Source organism: Carcharhinus amblyrhynchos, chromosome 16 (genome assembly GCF_965287045.1).
Source record: "Carcharhinus amblyrhynchos chromosome 16, sCarAmb.v2.hapA, whole genome shotgun sequence".
In the NCBI taxonomy this organism is placed as follows: Eukaryota; Metazoa; Chordata; class Chondrichthyes; order Carcharhiniformes; family Carcharhinidae; genus Carcharhinus; species Carcharhinus amblyrhynchos.
The window spans coordinates 10,193,145-10,216,995 of record NC_137339.1 but is presented as its reverse complement, the minus strand read 5'-3'; the positions used below and the strand labels follow the sequence as shown (position 1 = coordinate 10,216,995).

Here is a 23,851-nt window from a genome sequence, read left to right as displayed (position 1 = left end):
CAATCGGGGTATAGGTCACAAAAGCAGAGAGGTCATGATGGAGTTGGATAGAACCTTTGGTGAGGCCACAGCTGGAGTACTGTGTGCAGCTCTAGTCGCCACATTAAAGGAAGGATGTGAACGCACTGGAAGGGGTGCAGAGGAGACTCACCAGGATGCTGCCTGGAATGGGACATTTAAGTTATGAAGAGAGGTTGAGTAGGCTTGGGTTGTTTTCGTTGGAGCAGAGAAGACTGAGGGTTGACCTGATTGGGGTGTTCAAAATTATGAGGGGCATGGACAGGGTGGATAGGGAGCAGCTCATAGAATCATAGAAACCCTACAGTGCAGAAAGAGGCCATTTGGCCCTTCAAGTCTGCACTGACCACAATCCCACCCAGGCCCGACCCCCATATCCCTACATATTTACCCGCTAATCCCGCTAACCTACACATCTCAGGACACTAAGGGGCAATTTTAGCACGGCCAATCAACCTAGCCCGCACATCTTTGGACTGTGGGAGGAAACCGGAGCACCCGGAGCAAAGACAGACACGAGGAGAATGTGCAAACTCCATGCAGACAGTGACCCAAACCGGGAATCAAACCCAGGTCCCTGGTGCTGTGAAGCAGCAGTGCTAACCACTGTGCTACCGTGCCACCCTAAGCTGTTCCCTTTAGTTGAAGGGTCAGTTACAAGGGGATACAAGTTAAAAGTGAACAGGAGGAAGTTTCAGGAGGATATGTGGAAAAACTTTTTTACCCAGAGGGGGTGATGGTCTGGAATGCACTGCTAAGAGGATGATGGAGGCAGGATACCTACATCCTTTAAAAAGTAATGGATGAGTACTTGGCATATCAAAACATTCAAGGCTAAAGGCCAAGTGTTGGCAAGTGGGATTAGGTAGACAGGTCAGGGCTTTTCATGCATTGGTGTAAACTCGATGGGCCGAAGAGTCTTTTCTGCATTGTAATATTCTGTGATGCTGTGAAACTGTAATGATGGGGAGATGCCAGCGTTGGACTGGGATGGGTACAGTAAGAAGTCCCACAAGACCAGGTTAAAGTTCAACAGATTTATTTGGAATCACAAGCTTTTGGAGAACTGACTCACCTGATGAAGGGGCAGCACTCCGAAAGCACATGATTCCAAATAAACTGGTTGGACTTTAACCTAGTGTTGTGAGACTTCCTACTGTTATTACTGTAAATGATAGTAGTCAAAATTGGCAATTCAGCAAAATACATCGAAAAATAGAAAATGGGAGCAGGAGAAGGCCATTCGGCTCCTCGAGTCTGCAACACCATTCAATACGGCCATGCATTTTCAGTATCCCACCCCCACTTTCTCTCCATACTCCCTTGATCCTTTTAGCCACGAGGGCTATGTCCAGCTCCCTTTAAATGATAGCTGAGCCATGCCATTTCGGGTGAAGTCTGGATTTGAAGTTTCACTTTCCCTATATTTAAATGCGATGAGGCCTCACTGTATCCACCATGAACCTTCGGAAACATGTTCAAGGGCTAAAAAAAAATCAGTGCAGTCGCTGAACAAAATTGCGATTTTATGAGCCATTGAAACGTTTGTGAATGGCAGCTCATGAATCCTGATGCCAAGGAGGAAGATACCTCAAGCTTAAGTCCTAGGGACAGACACGATGCATCAACACAACCTGATTCAGCGGGATAAGTTTTGTCCATTCTTGGCCCTCGCTGGTACAAAGAGTTGAACAAATAGTGATGAGTTCCACCCGACGAGAACTGGTAAAAGGAAAAATAAATGCATCATTTCTCTCAGCCTGAGCAACTATATTCTCCTCTTGATTGGTCTTAGAAGTAGCAGTGAACCCCAAGTCTCTCATTCTTGAACAGATGATAATGGATGAATCCTAAATCGTGGACTATCTCACATTCCAGATGATAATGGTGGGCAACTTGCAAGAGGAGAACAATATTATTACAAAAATGTATTTATTTTGCACACCCTCCAGTATATTCAAAAGTTCAAATCAATACAAAATAGATGTCTTTCTTTTTTCCTGCAAAAGAAATGTCAAGAACCAAACATGTCCTGGGGTCCTTTGACATGTCAGCAAGTTTAAGCTGCTTTTGTCAGGCTCATTGGCACGTAAACATTGGAAGCAGCGTGTTCACTTAAATACTCCCCTCCCTTCTCTTCATAGTCTGCCAAAGTTATCCAGCCTTCAGCCTGGTCCTTGTACTCAACAGCCCAATCACGTGCACCAAACCAACTGTCCAGGATAGGATCGGCAGCCAGGCTCACCTGCAAGACACAAGGGTCCCACATCAACATGCAGCATTTCTGCTTCTTAATCCCAGTGCAGAATTGCCTGAAAGGGAAAAGTAACTTAATAGCACTAATTAACGGCGATATCTGATTTTAATTCTAGAAGATCAAAAGGAACTTGAGTGTCCCAAGTGTTTGAGATCATCTCATTTTACTTCTGAAGAATTGTGTACTAAACCTGCTAATAAGTTTATTTATTAGCCACAAGTAGGCTCAGGAGTGATACAGTGGCTAGCACTGCTGCCTCACAACACCAGGGATCTGGCTTCGATTCCTGGCTTGGGTTAATGTCTGTGTGGAGTTTGCACGTTCTCCCTATGTCTGCTTGGGTTTCCTCTGGGTGCTCCGGTTTCCTCCCACAGTCCGAAAGATGTGCTGGTTAGATGCAATGACTCGAACGGGTGCCGGAGTGTGGTGACTAAGGGAATTTCACAGTAACTTCATTGCAGTGTTAGTGTAAGCCTTACTTGTGACTAATAAACTTTTTACATTAACACTGCAATGAAGTTACTGTAAAAATCCCGTAGTCGCTGCACTCCAGTGCCTGTTAGGGTACATTGAGGGAAAATTTAGCACGGCCAATGCACCTAACCAGCATGTCTTTTGGACTGTGGGAGGAAACCAAAGCACCCAGAGGAAACCCACGTAGATGCAGGAGGATGTGCAGATTCTGCATAGGCAGTGACCTACGCCAGAAATCAAAGCTGGGTCCCTGGAGTTGTGAGGCAGCAGTGCTAACCACTGTGCCACCATGTTGAGGAAAGTCACAACTCCATGCTTTTGGAAGGTTTTAAAGAAGAAAGGAATCTGGGATAGCCTTTATCCAGATTCTAGCCGTGGTTCCAAATAATTCATAGAATTATAATTATAATTTTGGTCTTTTAAAAAGCGTTTAGACAGTTACATGGGTAAGATAGGGTAGAGGGGTATGGGCCAAATGTGGGCAATTGGGACGAGCATAGGGGTTAAAAAAAAAGGAGCGGCATGGACAAATTGGGCCGAAGGGCTTGTTTCATGCTGTAAACCTCTATGACTCAAATCAATAAACTGACAAATCTCAACCATAGCTTGGAATGGTAGATGCAAAATGTCAGCATAATTGTTACCAAGGTTATCCATTCTCAAGTACCAAAATCCCCCAGCTTCATTAGCACAAAAACACACCCTCTACTGAACAAAAAAAACCTGTGAATGAGGAATGTTACGCCACATGTCAGAAGTTCAGTGAATGACACTACAGAGAATTTGGTTTACACGTTCCTGAACTCAATCATACCACCAATCAGAACAGTCAGAAACTTAGGCACTTCATGGTGGAAAGGCAATGAGTGAGAATTAATGGTTTTCCACCATGGAAGAGGTGCCTGCTATTCTGAGACGTTCCTGTATACTCTCTGGCGGCCAGCTACACAAGACATCGGCACAGCCCTGAAATACATTCTGGTGAAAATGTGTAGGAATCCAGACAAAAGGGAAACAAAATCCTTTGTGGAGAGCTACATACTTCCATCTCTATATATTGACCAAACTCAGTGGGTGACCAGCCATATGAAACACATACAAATCAGAGGCTAGTCCCAATTGTTGTTTCACTGCAGTCACTGAGTCTGAACCTTATTCAACTCCACTGTAAGTAACTTAAACTTAAGTTTATTTATTATTACGAGTAAGGCTTACATTAACACTGCAATGAAGTTACTGTGAAAATCCCCAGCACGGGCCTGGGTTTGACTCCTAGCTTCGGGTCACTGTCTGTGCAGAGTTTGCACATTCTCCCCATGTCTGCTGGGGTTTCCTCCTACAGTCCAAAGCGGATACAATAGTGACTTTTAAAGGGTCTCTGGACAAATACATGAATAGGATGGGAATAGAGGGATATGGTCCCCCGAAGGGTAGGGGGTTTTAGTTAAGTCGGGCAGCATGGTCGGTGCAGGCTTGGAGGGCTGAAGGGCCTGTTTCTGTCCTGTAATTTTCTTTGTTCTTTATCGAGTATTTGCAGCAATTTATTTGTGGTCCTTTCAGATTTCCAACATCTGAAATACTGTCTCCTAATTTCTGTTCACTTGATGTTACTCTGTCCACTGGGGAAGATGTCAATCTAGTTAAATTAAATTATATCTAATACTGGCATGACAAGAGTGCACAGAGGAACGTCATACAAATTGGGGAGAATATCATGGTTCATTTGACCCTTCATAAGAATCCTGAGTGCAAAAATCTGGAAAAAAATGTTGAAGAAAAGGCTCAGCCATAATTTCAACCTGGTCTCGTGATTTCACAAATCTTATATACCAACTTCCCTGCCGAAACTTGCATCATTTTAACTCTTAGGTACTATTAGGACAGTACAGTGGCACTGCTGCCTCACAGTGCCAGGGACCTGGGTTTGATCCCAACTTGGGTCACTGTCTGTGTGGAGTTTGCACTTTCTCCCCGTGTCTGTGTGGGTTTCCTCCGGGTGCTCCAGTTTCCTCCCACAGTCCGAAAGATGTGCTGGTTAGGTGCACTGACCATGTTAAATTCTCCCTCAGTGTACCCAAACAGGTGCCGGAGTGTGGTGACTAGGGGATTTTCACAGCAACTTCATTGCACTGTTGAAGTAAGACTACTTATGACTAATAAATAAACTTTAACTTTTAATTTAACTTTCAGGATTTTGACCCAGCAGGCAAAGGACTGCTTTGTTTTAGGCATTGCTCATAAAGGAGATGAAGGAAGGTGCTTCTAGCATATCTTTGAAATGTGTTGATGCCGACATACCTAGCCAAAGGTCAGGATAGCACTGAAAATGATTCACCTCTTTTTCTTTTTATGTACAGAAACACAGTGCTATCCTCACCTATCTCATCTCCTTTTTAATGTCATTACTCTCCCTCCCCCATCCCACTAAACACCGCTTTGATCTCAGAGCACCTGGAAAGAGGACTGAAATGGTCTCATGGCGAGTAGCTCCCGTTCCATCCGAGTCTTCATCCCAGGATACAAGATGTTTCCGCCAGTGAGGAAGACATTCTGTACAAGCTCGTCCTGCTGCTCCTTAGAATATCTACCAAATCAAAACAAAGTTACTTTAACCAAGTGAATATTTCTATACATTTCTCAGCTCATCTTCAGTCCAGCCCTTCATGGCCACACCGTGCTTGATGGAAGCAGTGGCTTGTGTCAGCAGGTGACGTACTCTTGAGCCTCTGCTAGGTTTATTCTGGAGCTGGCCACATTTCCGATATAACTTGCACATTTCATAGAATCCCTAGGGTGCTGAAGAAGGCCATTCAACCCATCGAGTCTGCACCGACTCTTGGACAGAAGATCCCACCCAGGCCCTTTCCCATATACCCACACATTTGCCCCGCTAATCTCCCTAATCTACACATCTTTAGACACTAAGGGGCAATTTAGCATGGCCAATCCACCTAACTTATACATCTCTGGAGCGTGGGAGGAAACTGGAGCACCTGAGGAAATCCACGCGGACACGGGGAGAATGTGCAAACTCCACAGGGACAGTCAGCTGAGGGCAGAATCGAACCTGGCTCCCTGGCGCTGTGAGGCAGCAATGCTAACCACTGTGCTGCCTTCATCCGCCAACCTGCCTGATTCCAATAACTCCATTGACAGTGTGGAACTCACAGTAACAAACTTATTTTATAAAATTATATGTCTTTGAGCGGAGAAACCAAACTGTCTCAGCTGGATTTTAATACATGTCACAAACGAGAAAAGCCAATATTTTGTCACGCTGCACTGCCCAGGCCCCTTGTGGAGATATTTCAGCTCTTGTACCTGCAAATCCTTCTTTATACAAACTAAGCAGATGATTCAAGATGAAGACATTTTTGAGATATACAAGAGATGAGTGCCAGATCCTAGACTGCCGAACTGATGTATTTTCTGGATCGGTGTCAAAGAATGAAATGGATACCCAGCCAAACATTTTTAAACCACTGACTAGCAATTTCTACCTTCCCCTTATACTGCACATTTACCCTGTCAGAGTGTCCAGCACAGTTGCAATGCTATGAAAAATCAATTCACCAGCCTCCATTCAGCCAAGAGCAGCAATGACCCATTTGCTTTTGCTGAGTCTTTGGATTGCTCCCAAATGGCTCGGGCGGCACGGTAGCACAGCTGCCTCACAGTGCCGGGGACCCGGGTTCGATTCCCACCTTGGGTCACCAGCTGTATGGAGTCTGCATGTTCTCCCCGTGTCTGTGTGGGTTTCCTCCAGGTGCTCCGGTTTCCTCCCAGAATCCAAAGATGTGCGGGTTAGGTGGATTGGCCTTGCTAAATTTTCCCTTAGTGTCAGGCGGACCAGCCAGGGTAAATGCATGGGGTTATGGGGAATAGGGCCTGAGTGGGATTGTGGTCAGTGCAGACCCGACAGGCCAAAAGGCCTTCTTCTGCACTGTAGCATTCTATGATTAGCTAAAGTTTCCAGATGACAGAAGCATGACTGATATCTGGGACTTTAATGCAGCAATTGCTTTTCAAAGCGACGCCATTTTTAAATAAGTACAAGTGCTTCCACTCAGATAGGCTTGAGTTTGACCTTTAACAAGGTCAGAAGACACTAGGAGGAAGAAAGAAAATTGAGGGCAGTAACCTCTAAGGATCAAAAACAGAATGGGTTAAAATAATAGCTGTAGAATGTGTTTCGATCATCTCTCAGTAACTGGTTAATGAGGGTAATTAGTGGCACGAACCCACATCTCAGCACTTCATGGGAAGGTTCACCAATATAATCATTAGTTCTGCTGCTGGTGTTATCATAACACATCATTCAGCAGAACCAAGTTGTTGCAAAGCTCTGTGATGGGGGCGTTGCAGAAGAGGGAGAAGGGCAGTTTATGGTATTTGCCTTGAGTGCTGTTTCAATCCCAGCTGATGTTACTACTGGACAAGTCACATCCCAGGGTGAAACCAGCTTGACGGATCTGAACATTTTTTTACAATTGGCACAGGTGGCAACTATTGAACTGATTCACAGAGTGTTGATAAAATATATAACACTTATTAAACAATAAAGTGATACATATACTATACTACACCTTTACCCTAACTGTACCATTACAGATATATACATATCCATCAAGACAACGCAAGTTACAGAATACATCTTATGCTTCAGTGTTCTCAACAAGTACATAGTCCCTGTAAGCCAACAGGAAAACAGGGGTCAGATGCACCACACTCTGAAACCAAGTGACAGATGTCACCCAAAGCAACTTCTACAGATTTTGCATCAATTCTCCCCAGATGCTTGTCACAGTAAGCCAACTAGTCTTACTGAGACTCTGTCTACCAATTTCTGCTCTCAAAATACACACTTGAAATCTTATCCCAAACAATGCTTTCTCTCAGATGTCTTCACCAAGGATCCACCTCCAGAATTTCAGTCTCTTCCTCTGATGTTCGTCTGCCCCGGCGTACCATATGCATTCAAGCTTTGCTTTCTGCACAATCTCTCAGATATCCAGCCATGCCAACAGAACACAAATGCTTTGTAGGTCTCCAGTAAACAGTCACCAACCTTTGGCATCCCCCTCAGATCCGCTGGCTTTTTGCAAGCCCATGTTATTCCAGGTCTGCACCCTGCAACCCTGGTCCTCATTCTTAATGTCACATAACAGGATCTTCATTGGAGATTCCTGTTTTTTCCCTTTGACCAGAAGGTCTCCTTGGGACTTCCTTCTGTCCCTCTGCTTGGTTTTGGAAACTTTCTGTTCTTTACTTGGGACTTGCTTTCTGTCCCTACCTGTCCAGCAGTTTCTGTGGAATGCTGCTCCCAACAGAAGTAAAACTATTTCTGTTACCCCTGTAGGCCCTTGGCTGCTGGGTAACAACAGAGTTTCCCTACTTTAAAAGTCATAAAACCTAATTATAATGTAGGCATCTTTTAAAGTGAACCTAAAACTCAAGTCTCCTTAATGACAGAAAAATATAAATTAAGCTTAAACTTAAGCTTTTGCCCACGGTGCAAGAGTCAATTACTAGGGGGCATAGGTTTAAGGTGCAAGGGGCAAGGTTTAAAGGAGATGTACGAGGCAAGTTATTTTTTTACACAGAGGGTGGTGGGTGCCTGGAACTTGCTGCTGGGGGAGGTAGTGGAAGCGGATATGATAATGATTTTTAAAGGGCGTCTGAACAAAAACATGAAGAAGATGGGAATAGGGGTACGGTTTTAGTTCAGTCGGCAGCGTGTTCGGTGCAGGCTTGGAGGGCCGAAGGGTCTGTTCCTGTGCTGTAATTTTCTTTGTTCTTCAAAGCTAAAACTTAAATTTAAACTTAAAGCGATAGTTTACTCCTAATGCACACAAATGCAAATATAATTTACCTGAAACTATCTCCATTTCTGAACAGTACCTTGAATGTAAGTGGATTAGTTGCCAAATGTGAGCAAACCGTTGAATGAATCCTGAAGGACATACCGATCTAGGACATACTGCAGGGTTTCCGCTATACCAGCCTGCTCTTCGCCTATCAATGACGGCTGGAACAGTATCTCAGGAACGCGGATTCGCTCACTGCCCAGGTGCAGCTGATGGTATTCAGCTAAGTTGAACATCTGTCCAATTGGCTGGATGAAAAGACAGCATTTTCAGAGACCAAAAAATGAAATACTGATTATGGCACACTGTGACATTGTCATCTGTCCAATTCATTCATTAGTTTGCATGGTAGATATTTAAGAAGTGTGTCGCTCAGTGCCACAGCACATTAACACACAGACTTGAGGCTATTATGCACCCCTTCTGTGGAGGTAGAGTCATAGAGGTTTACAGCATGGAAACAGGCCCTTCAGATCAACTTGTCCATGCCACCCTTTATTTTAAACCCAGAAGCTAGTCCCAATTACCCACATTTGGCCCATCAGATCTTTCTAAATTATCACATTTCTTAATCTCAAGCAAGTTTTATCAGGAGTTGTGGGTAAAAAAGTAAAGTTCATTTATTAGTTACAAGTAGGCTTACATTAACATTGCAATGAAATTACTGTGAAAATCCCCTAGTCGCCACACTCTGGCACGTGTACAGATACACTGAGGGAGAATTTAGCATGGCCAATGCACCCAACCAGCATGTCTTTCAGACTGTGGGAGGAATCCAGAGCACCCGGAGGAAACCCATGCAGCCACAGGGGAGAATGTGCAGGCAGACGCTCTCCACACAGACAGTGACCCAGGCCGTGAATTGAACCTGGGTCCCTGGCGAGGTGATACAGCAGTGCTAACCAGTGTGCCACCGTGCCACCCCGGGTAAGGTGAAGATTAAGAGATCCGAAGGATTATTCAGTGTAAACTTCAACAAAACTGAACGGAATTCATTGCTACTTTGTCAGCAAAAAGAATACTCAAAACTGCACGGACACACTTAAGACATGTAGTTTGTAGGTAAACTTTAAAGACTAGTCTATTGCCCTTCAGAGATCACAAAAACCAATAAGTCGTGATTACATTTTTTCTTTATGTTTACAAAATGGGAAAGTTAAACATTTCCTGTTTGCCTTTGTGACCAGAAGATAACTTGGGCTCTTCTCAAAGAGGAAACAGATAGCTATTAATCTAGAATTTGTTCAAAAGCAACAGTAATTAGCCTCCCAATGATCACAGGATGCAGCCATTTAGACCTCTTCCATATGGGGAATGCCCGATTATTGACCTTTTTCTTTTATATTCATTCATAGCACATGGGCGTCGCTGGCTGGGTCAGCAATTATTGCCCATCCCTAGTTGCCCTTGGAGGGCAGCAGAGAGTCAACCACATTGTTGTGGCTCTGGAATCACATGTAGGCCAGACCACGTAAGGATGGCAGATTTCTGTCCCTAAAGGACACTGATGAACCAGATGGGTTTTTCCGACAGTAGTCATCAGTAGATTCCGGACTTTTTTTAATTGAATTCAGATTCCACCAGCTGCCGTGGTGGGATTCGAACCCAGGTCCCCAGAACATAAACTGAATTTCTGGATTACTAGTCTAGTGATATTACCACTAGGCCAACACCTCCCCCTCATTAAAGGAACAGAGGAATTGCTAGATGATAAAAGGGCCTGTTGCCATTTAGTCACATGAGGCAATGGTAAACAAGTTGTTTATTCATTGTAATCAAACTCTGTTGCTTAAACTGCAAAAAATCCAAACATGACGTGAGAAATATCCCATTGAGAGCTTTGGGAACTACAGGTTCAAAAGACAACCATTCCTCCCAAGCACGATGGACCCGTTTCGCAAATACACATACACTGTTATTTTTCAAAATAATGAATGAGTCAATACTATGTGTTTCCACCTCCTCCCCAGACGCTCTGTTCCGTAGATTTCACATTTACTGAAACGTTTTTCCAAAGATTCGTCTTGAATTCACCCCCTGCTGTGAGAGGCACTGTGATTAGCACTGCTGATTCATTGCGTCAGAGACTCCAGGTTCGATTCCCGGCCTGGGTCACTGTCAGTGCAAAGTCTACACATTCTCCGTGTCTGCGAGGGTTTCCTCTGGGTGCTCTGGTTTCCTCCCACAGTCCGAAAGACATGCTGGTTGGGTGCATCGGCTGGCAAGGTTAGGTGCATTGGCCAGGCGAAATTTTCTCTCAGTGTACCCGAACAGGCACCGGAGTATGACAACTAGGGGATTTTCACAGCAACTTCATTGCATTGTTAATGTAAGCCTCCTTGTTTCACTAATAAATAAACTTTAAACACTTTCAAGTGAAAGCTATGTCCTTTAGTTCTACTGTTGGGGACAAGGCGAAATAGCTTCCCACAGGCAAATTTTAATCAGGACTATGTATCAGAACAAAAATACAGCACAGTCAGTTCAAGGTTGTAATCTTATCAATGCATAAACAATCCAAAACTCTCAATTAGATTTACACTTTGAGACCAACACGCAGGCGTCCATTGTTCTGCACATAACTTGCCAAACATCTGAAAGTGTACAAAAGGACATTCTTGCTCTCAGAGTACTCTGGATTTTCATTCGAGAACTTGAATGCAACTTCCGGTACGTTTTATAGAATAGGGCTACATGTTAAACACTGTAACTGGCGTTAAAAACCGTACCTGGACTACGTTGGTTTGCTTGCCAAAGTCGCTCTGATATTCCGGGAAAAGCTGATCCAGCTCATTCACTCCTTCCAACTCATCCATTGACTGGTCGCAACTCAGCACTTGATCCAGATCGGAAACCTGATCACAACACAATCAACGCAATGAGGGAATAAAATATTTACAGTCCACCTCTTGTGTAAATGTGCTTAATATTCCTTCTTAGAACCACAGAATGTTACAGTGCAGAAAAGGCCCTTTGGAACATAGATGCTGCACCAATATGTTAGAAACACCTGAACTGCCACCTAATCCCATCTACCAGCACTTGGCCCATAGTCTCGAATGTTATGACATACCATTCTTCATTAATTCATCTTTCAACAAGCACATCCAATACTGGATGACTTATGTCGAGTACTGCATGAGTGATTTGATTTGATTTATTTATTATTGTCATGTGTATTCGTATACAGTGAAAAATATTGTTTTTTGCGTGCTATACAGACAACACATATCGCGCTTCGGAAAGGAAACAGGAGATTGCAGAATGTAGTGTTACAGTCAGAGCTAGGGTGTAGAGAAAGATCAACCTAATGCAAGGCAGGTCCATTCAAAAGTCTGATGGCAGCAGGGAAGAAGGGGTTCTTGAGTCGGTTGGTACGCGACCTCAGGCTTTTCTAATTTTTTCCCGATGAAAGAAGGTGGAAAAGAGAATGTCCGAGGTGGGTGGGGCCCTTAATTATGCTCAGTAAGAAGTATCACAACACCAGATTAAAGTCCAACAGGTTTATTTGGTATCATGAGCTTTTGGAGCATTGCCCCTTCATTAGGTCAGTGGAGAGTTGGGTTCACAAACACGTTTATGAACCAAACTCTCCACTCACCTGATGAAGCAGCAGCACTCCGAAAGCTCATGATACCAAATAAACTTATTGGACTTTAACCTGGTGCTGGGAGACTTCTTACTGTGCTCACCCCAGTCCAACACTGGCGTCTCCACATCTTAATTATGCTGGCTGCTTTGCCGAGACAGTGGGAAGTGTGGTGAAATACAACGTTATCTCTTGCCCACAGACTATGGGAAAACATGAGTTTGGGTTTAGATAAGTGCACTCACTGAATGATGAATCCCTGACTCTTGCTGAGTTGGTGGATTTTTATACATGATACCAGATCTGAACAGCCTCTTACTCTTTGTCTTTAATTTGAAATGTCTCCACAATATCAACCGATCACCAATATATCACCAATTTTTACTGATGCACCATAGAAAGTATTCTATCTGGTCATATCATAGCTTAGTATGGCTCCTGCTCTGCCCAAGACTGCAAGAAACTACAAGTAGTTGTGAATGTAGCCGAATTCATCACGCAAACCAGCCTCCCATCCATTGACTCTGTCGACACTTCCCACTGCCTCGGAAAAGCAACCAGCATAATTAAGGACCCAACGCATCCTGGACATTCTCCCTTCCACCTTCTTCCATCGGGGAAAGGTACAAAAGTCTGATGTCATGTACCAACTGACTCAAGAACAACCTCTCCGCTACTGCTGTCAGACTTTTGAATGGACTTAACTTGCATTAAGTTGATCTTTCTCCACACCCTAGCTATGACTATAACACTACATTTTGCACTCTCTCGTTTCCTGCACTATGAATGGTATGCTTTGTCTTATGGCGTGCAAGAAACAATACTTTTCACTGTATACTAATGCGTGTGACAATAACAAATCAAATCAAAATTTCGACTGTTGATAATCATTCGAGCCCTGGTAGGAAATGCCAGCCTGGCAGTACCAACGTCAATCAGGCACAGGATCAGGCTCTGCAGCCCAAGAGTTGTTGACACAGCCTCAGCATGTGAAGGATGGCGGCAGTGTTCCAAAGGATTTGCCTGGCTGCCACGCCAGCACGCCCAGTGAGAGTCAGAAAAGTCACAAGGGAATGTGATCGCAATGTCAGCCTCCATCGCTACTTACGTCTGGCTTGGTGTCAACAACGTCCACCTCCACGTTGACCTCTGCCTGCAGGATCTTCTGTTTGGCCTGCTCGATGGCCAGGCTGAGTTTGTTGATGTACGACTGTAACTCCTCCGCGGAATCCATGTTCATTTCCAGCAGGGCTCGCTTGAATCTTTCAGTCATGCCTTCTTCCAAAAGCTCCTGAAGGAACAAGGACAGGATGGTAATAGGTTAGAATCATGGCATCCCTACAGTGCAGGGGGAGGTCATTCGTCCCATCGAGCCTGCACCCATGTCATCATGCTCAACAAGCTTGCTGTTTAAACAGATCTGCCCCATTCTGACAAGGTAAATGAGCTCAACAGTGAGGAATAAAATATATATTTTTGTCCATTTAGATGCAAATTAAAGTACTGGTCCAACAATGGGTCTCTACAGCAACTCAGGGGCACTTGCACCAGTTTAACATTTCTCTTTCATACACTAATTATTGGAAAGGAATCGCCAATTAGTGCTAAATTATGGTCACTTCTGTACTCTCCAAGGACATCACTCCTAATATATAAGGAAGGCTGCATCTCGAACGGGACCTCACAAATGAAAAGCTCCTTCCTTAGATTCCGTACATGGATGTAGTTCCATAGGGAATCCGACGAGTGCCTTGATCACGATTCCTCTTCACCCAGTACTTCCAAAAGTAAAGAGATTAACTAAGCCATTCATCTGACTGTTGATGTTACAAACTTGCTGCTATGTTTGCTATAGCTTTCCATTATAGACAGAGAGAGATGATGACCTAGTGGTATTATCGCTGGATTATTAATCCAGAACCTCAGCTAAGGTTCTGGGGACCCGAGTTCGAATCCCACCATGGCAGATGGTGGAATTTGAAATCAATAAAAGAAACCTGGAATTAAAAATCTACTGACGACCATGAAACCATTGCCGATTGTCAGAAAAACCCATGTGGGTCACCAATGTCCTTTGGGGAAGGAAATCTGCCGTCCTTACCTGGTCTGGCCTACATGTGACTCCTGAGCTACAGCAGTGTAGTTGAGTCTCAGAAGCCTTCTGACCAAAGGCAACTAGGGATGGGGCAATAAATGCTGGCCAGCCAGCGGTGCGCCATGTCCCAGAAATGAATAAAACAATTAGAGCAAAGAGATCGCACACCCATAGGATCAAACCAAAGCTCTGCAATTCCATCCTGGACAGTTGTGAACAATGGTGGATGGTTAAGCACCAAACTAACCAGAGGAGAAAGCCCAAAAAACATACCCCTTCTCAGTACGGGTGACAGAGTGTTCAGCGCTGCTGCCTCATTGCGCCAGGCACTCAGGTTCGACTCTGGCCTTGGGTGACTGTCTGTGTGGAGTTTGTACGTTCTCCTCACGTCTGCGTGGCTATCCTCTGAGTGCTCCAGTTTCCTCCCACACTCCAAAGAATTGTAGGTTGGGTGGATTGGCCATACTAAATCGCCCCTTAATATCAGGGGGATTAACAATTTAAATATGTGGGGTTGCTGGGATGGGACCTGGGTGGGATTGTTGTTACTGCAGGCTCGATGGGCCAAATGGCCTCCTTCCACACTGTAGAGATTCTATGGTTCTATTCTATGAAAGCACTACTCACATCACAAGAACAAATTAAATAAAAAGTAATCAGGTGAAGCGCCCCGAAACATCCAACAATACAAGACGTGATTGAAAGAAATAATTTCGAATCAGAAAATCCCTACAGTGCAGAAGGAGGCCATTCAGCCCATCAAGTCTGTACGAACCACAATCCTACCCAGGCCCTATCCCCATAACCCAATGTATTTATCCTAGTTAGTCCCCGACACTAAGGAACATGGCCAATCCACCTAATCTGTACATCCTTGAACTATGGGAGGAAACCGGAGCACCCGAAGGAAACCCATGCAGACGCAGGCAGAACATGCAGACTCCACACAGACAGTGTCCCAAGCTGGGAATCGAACCTGGGTCCCTGGCGCTGTGAGGCAGCAATGCTAACCACTGTGCCACCGTGCTGCCACAAACTTGCATTTATACAGTACATTTTAAATAAAAGAACTTTTTTTTCACAATGGAACAATGAATTGTGGCCTTAGATCTTAGTGCCATTGTCCTCCATACGGCAAACGGCAGTTTAATTATATCAGAGGTTCCCCACAGAGGCGTCAACCTGCTTAACCCACCCCGAGTTAGAATCAAGAACCAAGTGTCTATTATAAAATTCCAAGCCAGCGTCTTTGTTCGCACTTACATGGGAGTGGTCGAAGCATTTGTCTGATTAGACTGAAAGGTTTGCTCGCTGTCTGTCTGCTCTGCCAGCAACTTACACAATCCATCTGCCTCCAGAAGACAGGCAACCAGGAAAATTAACAGAAATGGTTCAATCTGTTCGCTAGGCTGAATCACTGGAAGGTAGTCAACCTGACTATGTTCTGAGGAGAACTCAGGGCCGACAGCTCTCACCGTCAAACAAAGAAATGCAGTGCAATTAAGGGGGAAGCAGGACAAACACATGAAGGAGAATGGAAAGGAAGGATATGCTGGCAGGGCAAGAGGAAGAAGGGTGGGAGGAGGCTCGTGTGAAGCATTAACAGCAGAACCAGCTGGGTCAAGTGGCCTGTTTTCCGCGCTATACTTTCTCTGTCACTAGAAGCTCTGATAAGCTCCTTTCCCGTAACTCTCAGCTACGGACCAGAGGCATCGAACCAATCTCTACCATCTGGTGGCAGAGAACAGTACTGCAGCCACCCTGCTGTGTCCCAGCAAGTGTCAGACGCAGCCTGGGCTGTAACCGAAGATGAGTAATTTTCCCGATGTTCTCTCTTAACACCTTCAACAATAACAATGCTTTTTTTCATTGAACATTATGAACCAGAACACTCCTTTATCTTAAAAGCAACGTACGAAACATCTGCAGGAGTTAGCGACATTTTCACTTGCAGTCCTAAGATTAAAGAAGCTTCATTTTTGAGCTCTGGCACAGGTTTCATGGAAGTCGCAGTGTGGTGCGAGAAGAGATTCAGGTCGCCTTACTGCAGTAAATACTATTTCCCTGTGACCTCATTCATTGCAGATTTTGTTACCTGTTAAGTGTCCATTGTTCATCTAATCCTTTGCCCGCATGCTGGAGTATCAATGTTTACACTTCACACGAGTGTCTGAAATATTTTATTAGACTGAAAGGCTTTTCTCGGCTGCCTGCTACTCTGTGTACACCTCATCCAATCCATGTGTCTCCGGAAAACAATGCTGCTCCTTCCTCACACAGTGAGAAATAGAGAAACACACACGCGCGAGCACACACTCACACGCATGTGAACACACTCACACATGCGAACACACTCGGGTTCAAATCCTGTCACGACAGAATTCAACAAGAGTATCTGGAATCAAGAGTATACCGATAACCATGAAACCATTGTTGATTGTCAGAAGAACTCATCTGGTTCACTAATGATCTTTAGGGAAAGAAATCTGCAGTCTTTACCCAGTCTGGCCTACATTTAACTCCAGAGCCACAGCAATGTGGTTGACTCTCAATTGTCCTAGGGCCACTAAGGATGGGCAATAAATGCTGGCCAGCCAGCGACCTCCATGTCCCACAAATGGATAAAAAAACACGTGAACACGCACAATAAACACACGAACACAAGCATACACTTGCATACACACACGAATACACTCTTACACACATAAACACACAAATACATACAACGAATACTCACTCATGCACACATTCATGTGCGCACCACACACACAAACATACACTTAGATGCACATCACACAAGAACACGCTTGGGTGCAAAGGAAGCAATCACCTGGAGCATCAGTGGGATGATGTGAATATGATCAAAAAGCAGAAACATAGACAGGAAGGATCACAGATTCCAATAATACAGAATTCAGCCACGTGGCCCAGCTATCCTCAGGCTGGCAAGACATCAATATAATTATTCAGTAGTTGCTTCCCATTCCTCCGCTAACAAATATTTAACTCATAGACAGTCATAACTGAATCTTTAAGTTTACTTAATGAGGGAATATTAAATACTTTACCTTTTACCTTTAAGTCTAACTAGGTAGGATGGGCATAATTTGAACATAACTCTTGCACTTGCCTAGAAGGTCATATGCAGAACCACTATTGCACAGTGGCTTGATGGCACGAGAGCTTTATCAACTGGTATTTTAGGGGTTGCACTCTCCAACTCAGTCTGTTACTCCTCAGTCATCAAATGCCAGCAGCGTGGAAAAGAGTGCAATGGTTCAAGTGGCAAGCTTGGATCAGATAGTGGCCCTCCTGCCTGAGTCCGAAGGTTGCAGGTTCAAACCCACTCAAAGCCAACACTTTGCTGTAAGAGTGAAGAACACAGCATCATCTGTTGTCACCTTTTGGATTAGACACTAGACCTTAGACGGATGTCAAAAATCCCACAGCACTTTAACGAGGTGACTGAAGCTCTCCCAGAGCTCTGGCCTCCCTCACCACACCAATAAAACTAATTTAACCAATTCATCACATTATTATTTGGTAGCCCTTGCCATACACAAACTGGCTGCCACAATTACATCATTAAGGAGTGATTCAATGACATTGAGACATTCTGAAGGCAGGAAGGGAGGAATTTGGGTTTATTTCCAAATGTATAGGTAGAACGCACAGTGGCACTGCAGTTAGCACTGCTGCCTCACAGTGCCAGGGGCTCGGCTTCAATTCCAGCCTCGAGTCACTGTCTGTGTGGAGTCTGCACGTTCTTCCCATGTCTGCGTGGGTTTTCCTCCGGGTGCTCTGGTTTCCTCCCACCGTCCAAAGATGTGCAGGTAAGGTGAACTGGCCATGCTAAATTGCCCCTTAGGGTCTAACGATGTGCAGGTTAAAAGGGTTAGCCATGCTAAATTGCACCTTAGTGTCCAAAGATGTGAATTGGTCATGCTACATTTTCGCTTAGTGTCCCAAGATGCACAGGTTAGGTGCATTAGGCATGCTAAATTGCCCCTTAGTGTCCCAACATACGCAGGTTAGGTGGATTGGCCATGTTAAATTGCCCTTTCGTGTCTAAAGATGTGCAGGTTAGGTGAATTGGCAGGGTAAATGTGTGGGGCTATGGGAATAGGGCCTGGATAAGATACCCTGTTGAAGATTCGGTGCAGACTCAATAAACCGAATGGCCTCCTTCTGCACTATAGGGATCCTATCAATCTTGATAGCAGTTCGCCAGCTCTTGTGAAATACTGGTGTGAATGCCAATGTGAACAGCAACTTCAGTAAGTGCAGCTATGATTCTTTACCTGGATACTGAGCAGCCTCTCCAGCCTTTCCTGGTCAAGCTGTAGTTTTTCTTCCCTGCGCCGTGCGTTGAGCTCCTGCAGCCTGCGAATCTGCTGCTGCCTCCGTTCCATCCTCTCCTCTGCTGTCAAGGTGCTGGCCAGCAGCTTGTTATTAAAAGGCAACTGCATCCTGTGAATGTTCTTCTGGTAGAAGTCCGGGAGCTTCCACAGGTTGAGTTCTGCAAACAGGTAAATCACTATAACTTTGCAACTGCTACTGAAATATTTGGTCTTGACTTATTTAATGTATGATTTAAGATCGCTACTAATTTACTTCCAATTGTTCCTAATCTGACCTGGGATAACAACTTTGAGTTAACTTTTTTTTTGGTAATAGAGAGAAGTAAACAGTCTAGCTTTCACTTGGGACTCTTGGACGGTCGCTCAATAAGCATAGAAACATAGAAGATAGGAGCAACAGGAGGCCATTCGGCCCCTTGAGCCTGCTCCACCATTCATCACGATCATCCAACTCAGTAGCCTAATCCTGCTTTCTCCCCATAACCTTTGATCCCATTCGCCCCAAGTGCTATATCTCGTGGTCCGGAAGGAATGCATCACAGGGTACTAAAAGGGATGGTGGGAGAAATAGCAAATGGACTAGTGGTAATTTACCAAAATTCACTGGACTCTGGGGTAGTCCCCGTAGATTGAAGGATAGCAAATGTAACGCCACTGTTTAAAAAAGGAGGTAGACTAAAGGCAGGTAACTATAGGCCAGTTAGCTTAATTTCTGTAGTAGGAAAAATGCTTGAATCTATCATCAAGAAAAAAATACCAAGACATCTCGATATAAATTGTCCCATTGGGCTCACGAAGGGCAGGTCATGTTTGACTAATTTGGTGGAACTCTTTGAGAACATTACATGTGCATGTCGAACGCTTTGTGAAAGTCCAGATATACCACATTGAATGGATCCCCCTTGTCAACTCTATTAGCTAGGTCTCTTCATCTTTTAACACATACCAGCCTATTCAAATTTCAAAATGTCTTGAGTTTCGATTTCTCATCTCATGCATTCCCATAAAAACCTCTGCAACAGAAACCTCAAAAAAAGGATTTATTTACTTGTGTGTGATTTCTGTTCTCTTCCTGATAGTCAGTAAAATTAAAGTGCTTTTTTTTAGAACCAGAAATTCATTCTCGCGACATAGGGATTGAATGCAATGCTGCCATTAATTGCAGATTAGTGTATTTGGGGCGGCACGGTGGTTAGCACTGTGGCTCACAGTGCCAGGTAGCCAAGTTCAATTCCCAGCTTAGGTCACTGTTTGTGCGGAGTCTGCATGTTCCCCCCATGTCTGTGCAGGTTTCCTCCCACAGTCCGAAAGACATGCAGGTTAGAGTGCGTCATTCATGCTAAATTCTCCCTCAGTGTACCCAAACAGGCGCTGGAGTGTGGCAACTAATGGAATTTCACAGTAGCTTCATTGCAGTGTTACTGTCAGCCTTACTTGTGACACTAATAAATAAATAAAATAAAAATAAATCTCGTCTCTTCACCCTTCCTTCCACCGCCATTATCTGCAGTCTGGGAGAGGCAGAGAAACAGAGGAAAATCTCCAGGGATAAAATACTCTGGGAAAATTAACCCTTAGAACCTCTCAATTGAATCAAGTCACACTGATCTGGTGACATTAACCTTCTAGACCGGGGTCTCCAAACTATGGCCTGCTAACCACATCCGGCCCGCACTGGGCCGCATCCGGATCGGAGTTTGGACACAGCTGTTCTAGATGATGGAATCTCTGCATCAAGTTGCTTATTCTCAACAAACGTGAGCACAACACATGAACTAGGCTTACCTTCCATATAGTCAGCAGCGATATAGCAATGCTCGTGGAGAATTTCTTCCATTCTGCTCAGTGTTATAGCCGGTAAATGTCCAGGATACTTCAGCTGCAGCAGCCGCTGCATGTACGATGCTGCCTGGCTTCCACCCAGATTAATCCTTTTACCATTATGGGCATCCAATCTAAATGTCATGAGGAAACATCCATCAGCACAAGCAAAGAAAGAATGAAACAGGATATACATTGAAATTTGAGGCATTGAGTATAAAAATTGGCAGGTCATGCTGCAGCTGTACAAAACCTTAGTTCAGCCTCATTTGGAATATTGTGTACAATTCCGGTCATCACATTATCAGAAGGATGTGGGTGCTTTGAAGAAGGTACAGAAGAGGTTTACCAGGATGTTGCCTGGTCCGGAGGGTATGAGCTGTGAGGAGAGGTTGGATAAACTTGGTTTGTTCTCACTGGAATGACAAGAGGTTGAGAGGTGACCTGACAGAGATCTATAAATGGCATGGACAGAGTGGATTGTCAGGTGCTCTTTACTAGGATAGAACACAGGGGGATATAGGTTTAAGGTGTATGGGAAAAGTGTAGAGATGTGCAAGTGTGCAAAACTGTGCAAGTTGTTTTATACAGAGGATGGTGAATGTCTGGAACGCGTTGCCCAGGGAGGTGGTGGGAGCAGGTACGACAGCGGCATTTAAGAGGCAACTAGACAAATACATGAATCGGATGGGAATGGAAGGATACAGACTCCGCAAGTGCATAAGGTTTTAGTTTAGGCAAGCATCAGGATTGGTGCAGTTTTGGAGGGCCGAAGGGCCTGTTCCTGTGCCCACTCAGGTGGATGCAGCTACCTGAAGAGCAAAAGAGTTATTCCTGAGCCCTGGCGAACACTTACCATAGAAAATAGGAGCAGGAGGTGGCCTTTCAGCCCTTCAAGCCTGTTCTGCCATTCATTATGATCATGGTTGATCATCCCAATTCAATTGCCTGATCCTGCCTTTGCCCCACATATCCTTTGATTCCCTTCACCCCAAGTGCTATAACTGACAGCTTCTTGAAAACATTCAATATTTTGGCCTCAACTACTTAATCATTCAGCCAACTAAAACAGATTGATTATCTGTTTGTGAGGCCACACAGTAGGTCCTTGCCGACTACACATTAACAATTCACTCATCTCCGGTGAAACAGTTGGGATAACACATTTACAAATGCATATATTTCCTCGTTGTCTAAAATAGCAAATATTAAATCATTCATTAAAAAAAATACTAATGCTGGATATAAAGTTTATTTATTAGTGTCACAAGGAGGCTTACATTAACACCACAATGAAGTTACTATGAAAATCCCCGAGTCGCCACACTCTGGTTTCCTTCCAGTGGAAGGGAACTGGAGAACCCAGAGGAAACCCACGTAGACACAGGGAGAACGTGCAGACTCTGCACAGACAGTGACACAAACTGGGAATCGAAACTGGATCCCTGGCACTATGAGGCAGCAGTGCTAACCACTGTATCACTGTGTATGTATAGCAGGATGAGTCAGTGCAAGAAAGAGAACATAGGGGCATTTGAAATATTAACTGTTCAAACTCTGGTTGAGCTGTTATCCGTTTCTCACATTTTTATTTTAGATTTCCAACCCTTTCGATCTGTAGCTTTGCTTATTCTGCACAAGTGCATTGCATCTTTTTAACGTTGTTGTGAACATGCTTAACAAACCTGCCATGCAGCACTGGCAGAATGTGACAGCAGTGATAGCCAGAGGAGACAATCAATCCAGTGGAGGCCGATTTATTATTGCGGCGGAAGCTGTAAAGGTCATCAACTCCGTATGACACCTTGGGAATATGGTAGCACTCAAACAGGAGCTCAGACATTAACTGCCGAGAGTACAGTGGATTACACGGTGCCTCTGTTAAAACTACTGGATGCTCCACGCAGAGCTGTAATAGATACAAACAATAATAAAATCTTCAGAGCTTACAACAGCAGCCATCTGCAGCCGGAAGCAGGTTAACACATAGCCATTAATCACTTTGATTTGATTTATTGTTGTCACATGTATTAGGATACAGTGAAAAGTATTGTTTCTTGCGCACTATACAAAGCATACCATTCATAGAGAAGGAAAGGAGAAAATGCAGAATGTAGTGTCACAGTCATAGCTAGGGTGTAGAGAAAAATCAATTTAGGATAGGTCCATTCAAATGTTTATGGGGGTTGCAGCAGGAATAATAAATGAAAAATGAGAGACTGTAAAAACCAGTCCAGTGATGCCAAGTACATGACAAATACATGGTGGTACTAATTAACTTCCATCTGTGTCGATTCACAATTTGGCTATTGCCGAAGAGAAAAAGAGAGGTGCTATTGAAGCTTTTCATCTTGCAGTCATCAGGACCATTCACAAAAATACAAATCATAAAGGGTACAACAATTTACACTGCATTATAAAAGAAAGCCGATTGGTTGACAACTAGACTCTGATTGGTAGAGGTGTTGCCACGGAGACTGCACCAGGGAACAGTTAACTGCCAAGCTTTCATTCAAATTCAAACCAGGCAGGTCAACACTGATTGGTCAAGGCATAGCACATCACACAAGGAGGGGTCGGTACAGTTTGTCACCCCCCTCCCCCAGGCTGACCTCTCACCTCAGAGGCGATGCCCAGGTGTTGGAAGATGTGGTCAAACACCTGCTCCTGGATATCGAAGTTCACCACCACGTTCCTGTCGAACTGGGACTTGAGCAGCCAGCGGACCACCTCCAGGTTGCGGATGTCGTTGCCGACCTGGGTGTCGCTGCGGGAGGCGCCGCGGCTCCGGGCCGACACATTCTTAAACTGAAGCCGCGGCTTGTGATCCAGGGCCCAGCCCGCCCGGCACTGGAAGGAGCCGTTATCCACCACCAGCGGCACGGAGCCCGGATTAGGCCCGAGGGCGTCGCTCAGCTCAAAGATCGGATCCGCCACTGGCTTCGGATCCCGAAAATAATAAACATTCGGCGGCGTCTCGGCGAAATCCGCGCCCGTGGCCGCCGCCATCTTGGTCCGTCCACAAAACTCGCCCCCCTCAGCCGCACCGGCATCGACGATAGGTTCCGGGAAACTTTAGTTCCCACCATTGACTCGGAGAATTCTTCCACAAAGCAAGGACGGGCCATTCTGCCCATCGTGCTCGTGCTAGCCCTTTGAAGGAGCATTCACCCAGTACCTCTCCTTGCCTCTCCCCCTGAAAACAGTAGTCTCACAACACCAGGTTAAAATCCAACAGGTTTATTTGGCAGCAAAAGCCACTAGCTTTCGGAGCACTGCTCCTTTGTCAGATAAGCCCTGCAAACCAACAGTACTACCCTTCAAAAAAGGTGTTTATTATTTGTGAAATACTTTGGGACTTCCAGAGGA

The 23,851-nt window shown here is 44.7% G+C and overlaps 1 protein-coding gene across 1 annotated transcript; it reads right to left on the bottom strand.

Annotated features, from left to right (window-relative positions):
* Positions 1 to 1,758: 1,758 nt before the first annotated feature.
* On the bottom strand, positions 1,759 to 23,522 carry actr5 (actin related protein 5). The gene is made up of 9 exons (XM_080204388.1): positions 23,102 to 23,522; positions 22,168 to 22,391; positions 20,447 to 20,616; positions 18,602 to 18,819; positions 13,314 to 13,496; positions 11,346 to 11,471; positions 8,716 to 8,864; positions 5,201 to 5,333; positions 1,759 to 2,263 (listed from the first exon to the last, which is right to left on the bottom strand). Exons 1-9 carry the CDS (start codon positions 23,489 to 23,491, stop codon positions 2,078 to 2,080), a joined length of 1,779 nt encoding a protein of 592 aa, XP_080060514.1. The 5' UTR covers positions 23,492 to 23,522; the 3' UTR covers positions 1,759 to 2,077.
* Positions 23,523 to 23,851: the final 329 nt, after the last annotated feature.

Coding starts and splice junctions, on each gene's coding strand:
- actr5 (XM_080204388.1), bottom strand. CDS start 23,491: ATGGCGGCGGCCACGGGCGCGGATTTCGCCGAGACGCCGCCGAATGTT. Junction 22,392..23,101: donor ACCTGGGCATCGCCTCTGAG/GTGAGAGGTCAG, acceptor TATCTATTACAG/CTCTGCGTGGAGCATCCAGT. Junction 5,334..8,715: donor CTGCAGTATGTCCTAGATCG/GTATGTCCTTCA, acceptor TTGATTTGGTAG/ATATTCTAAGGAGCAGCAGG.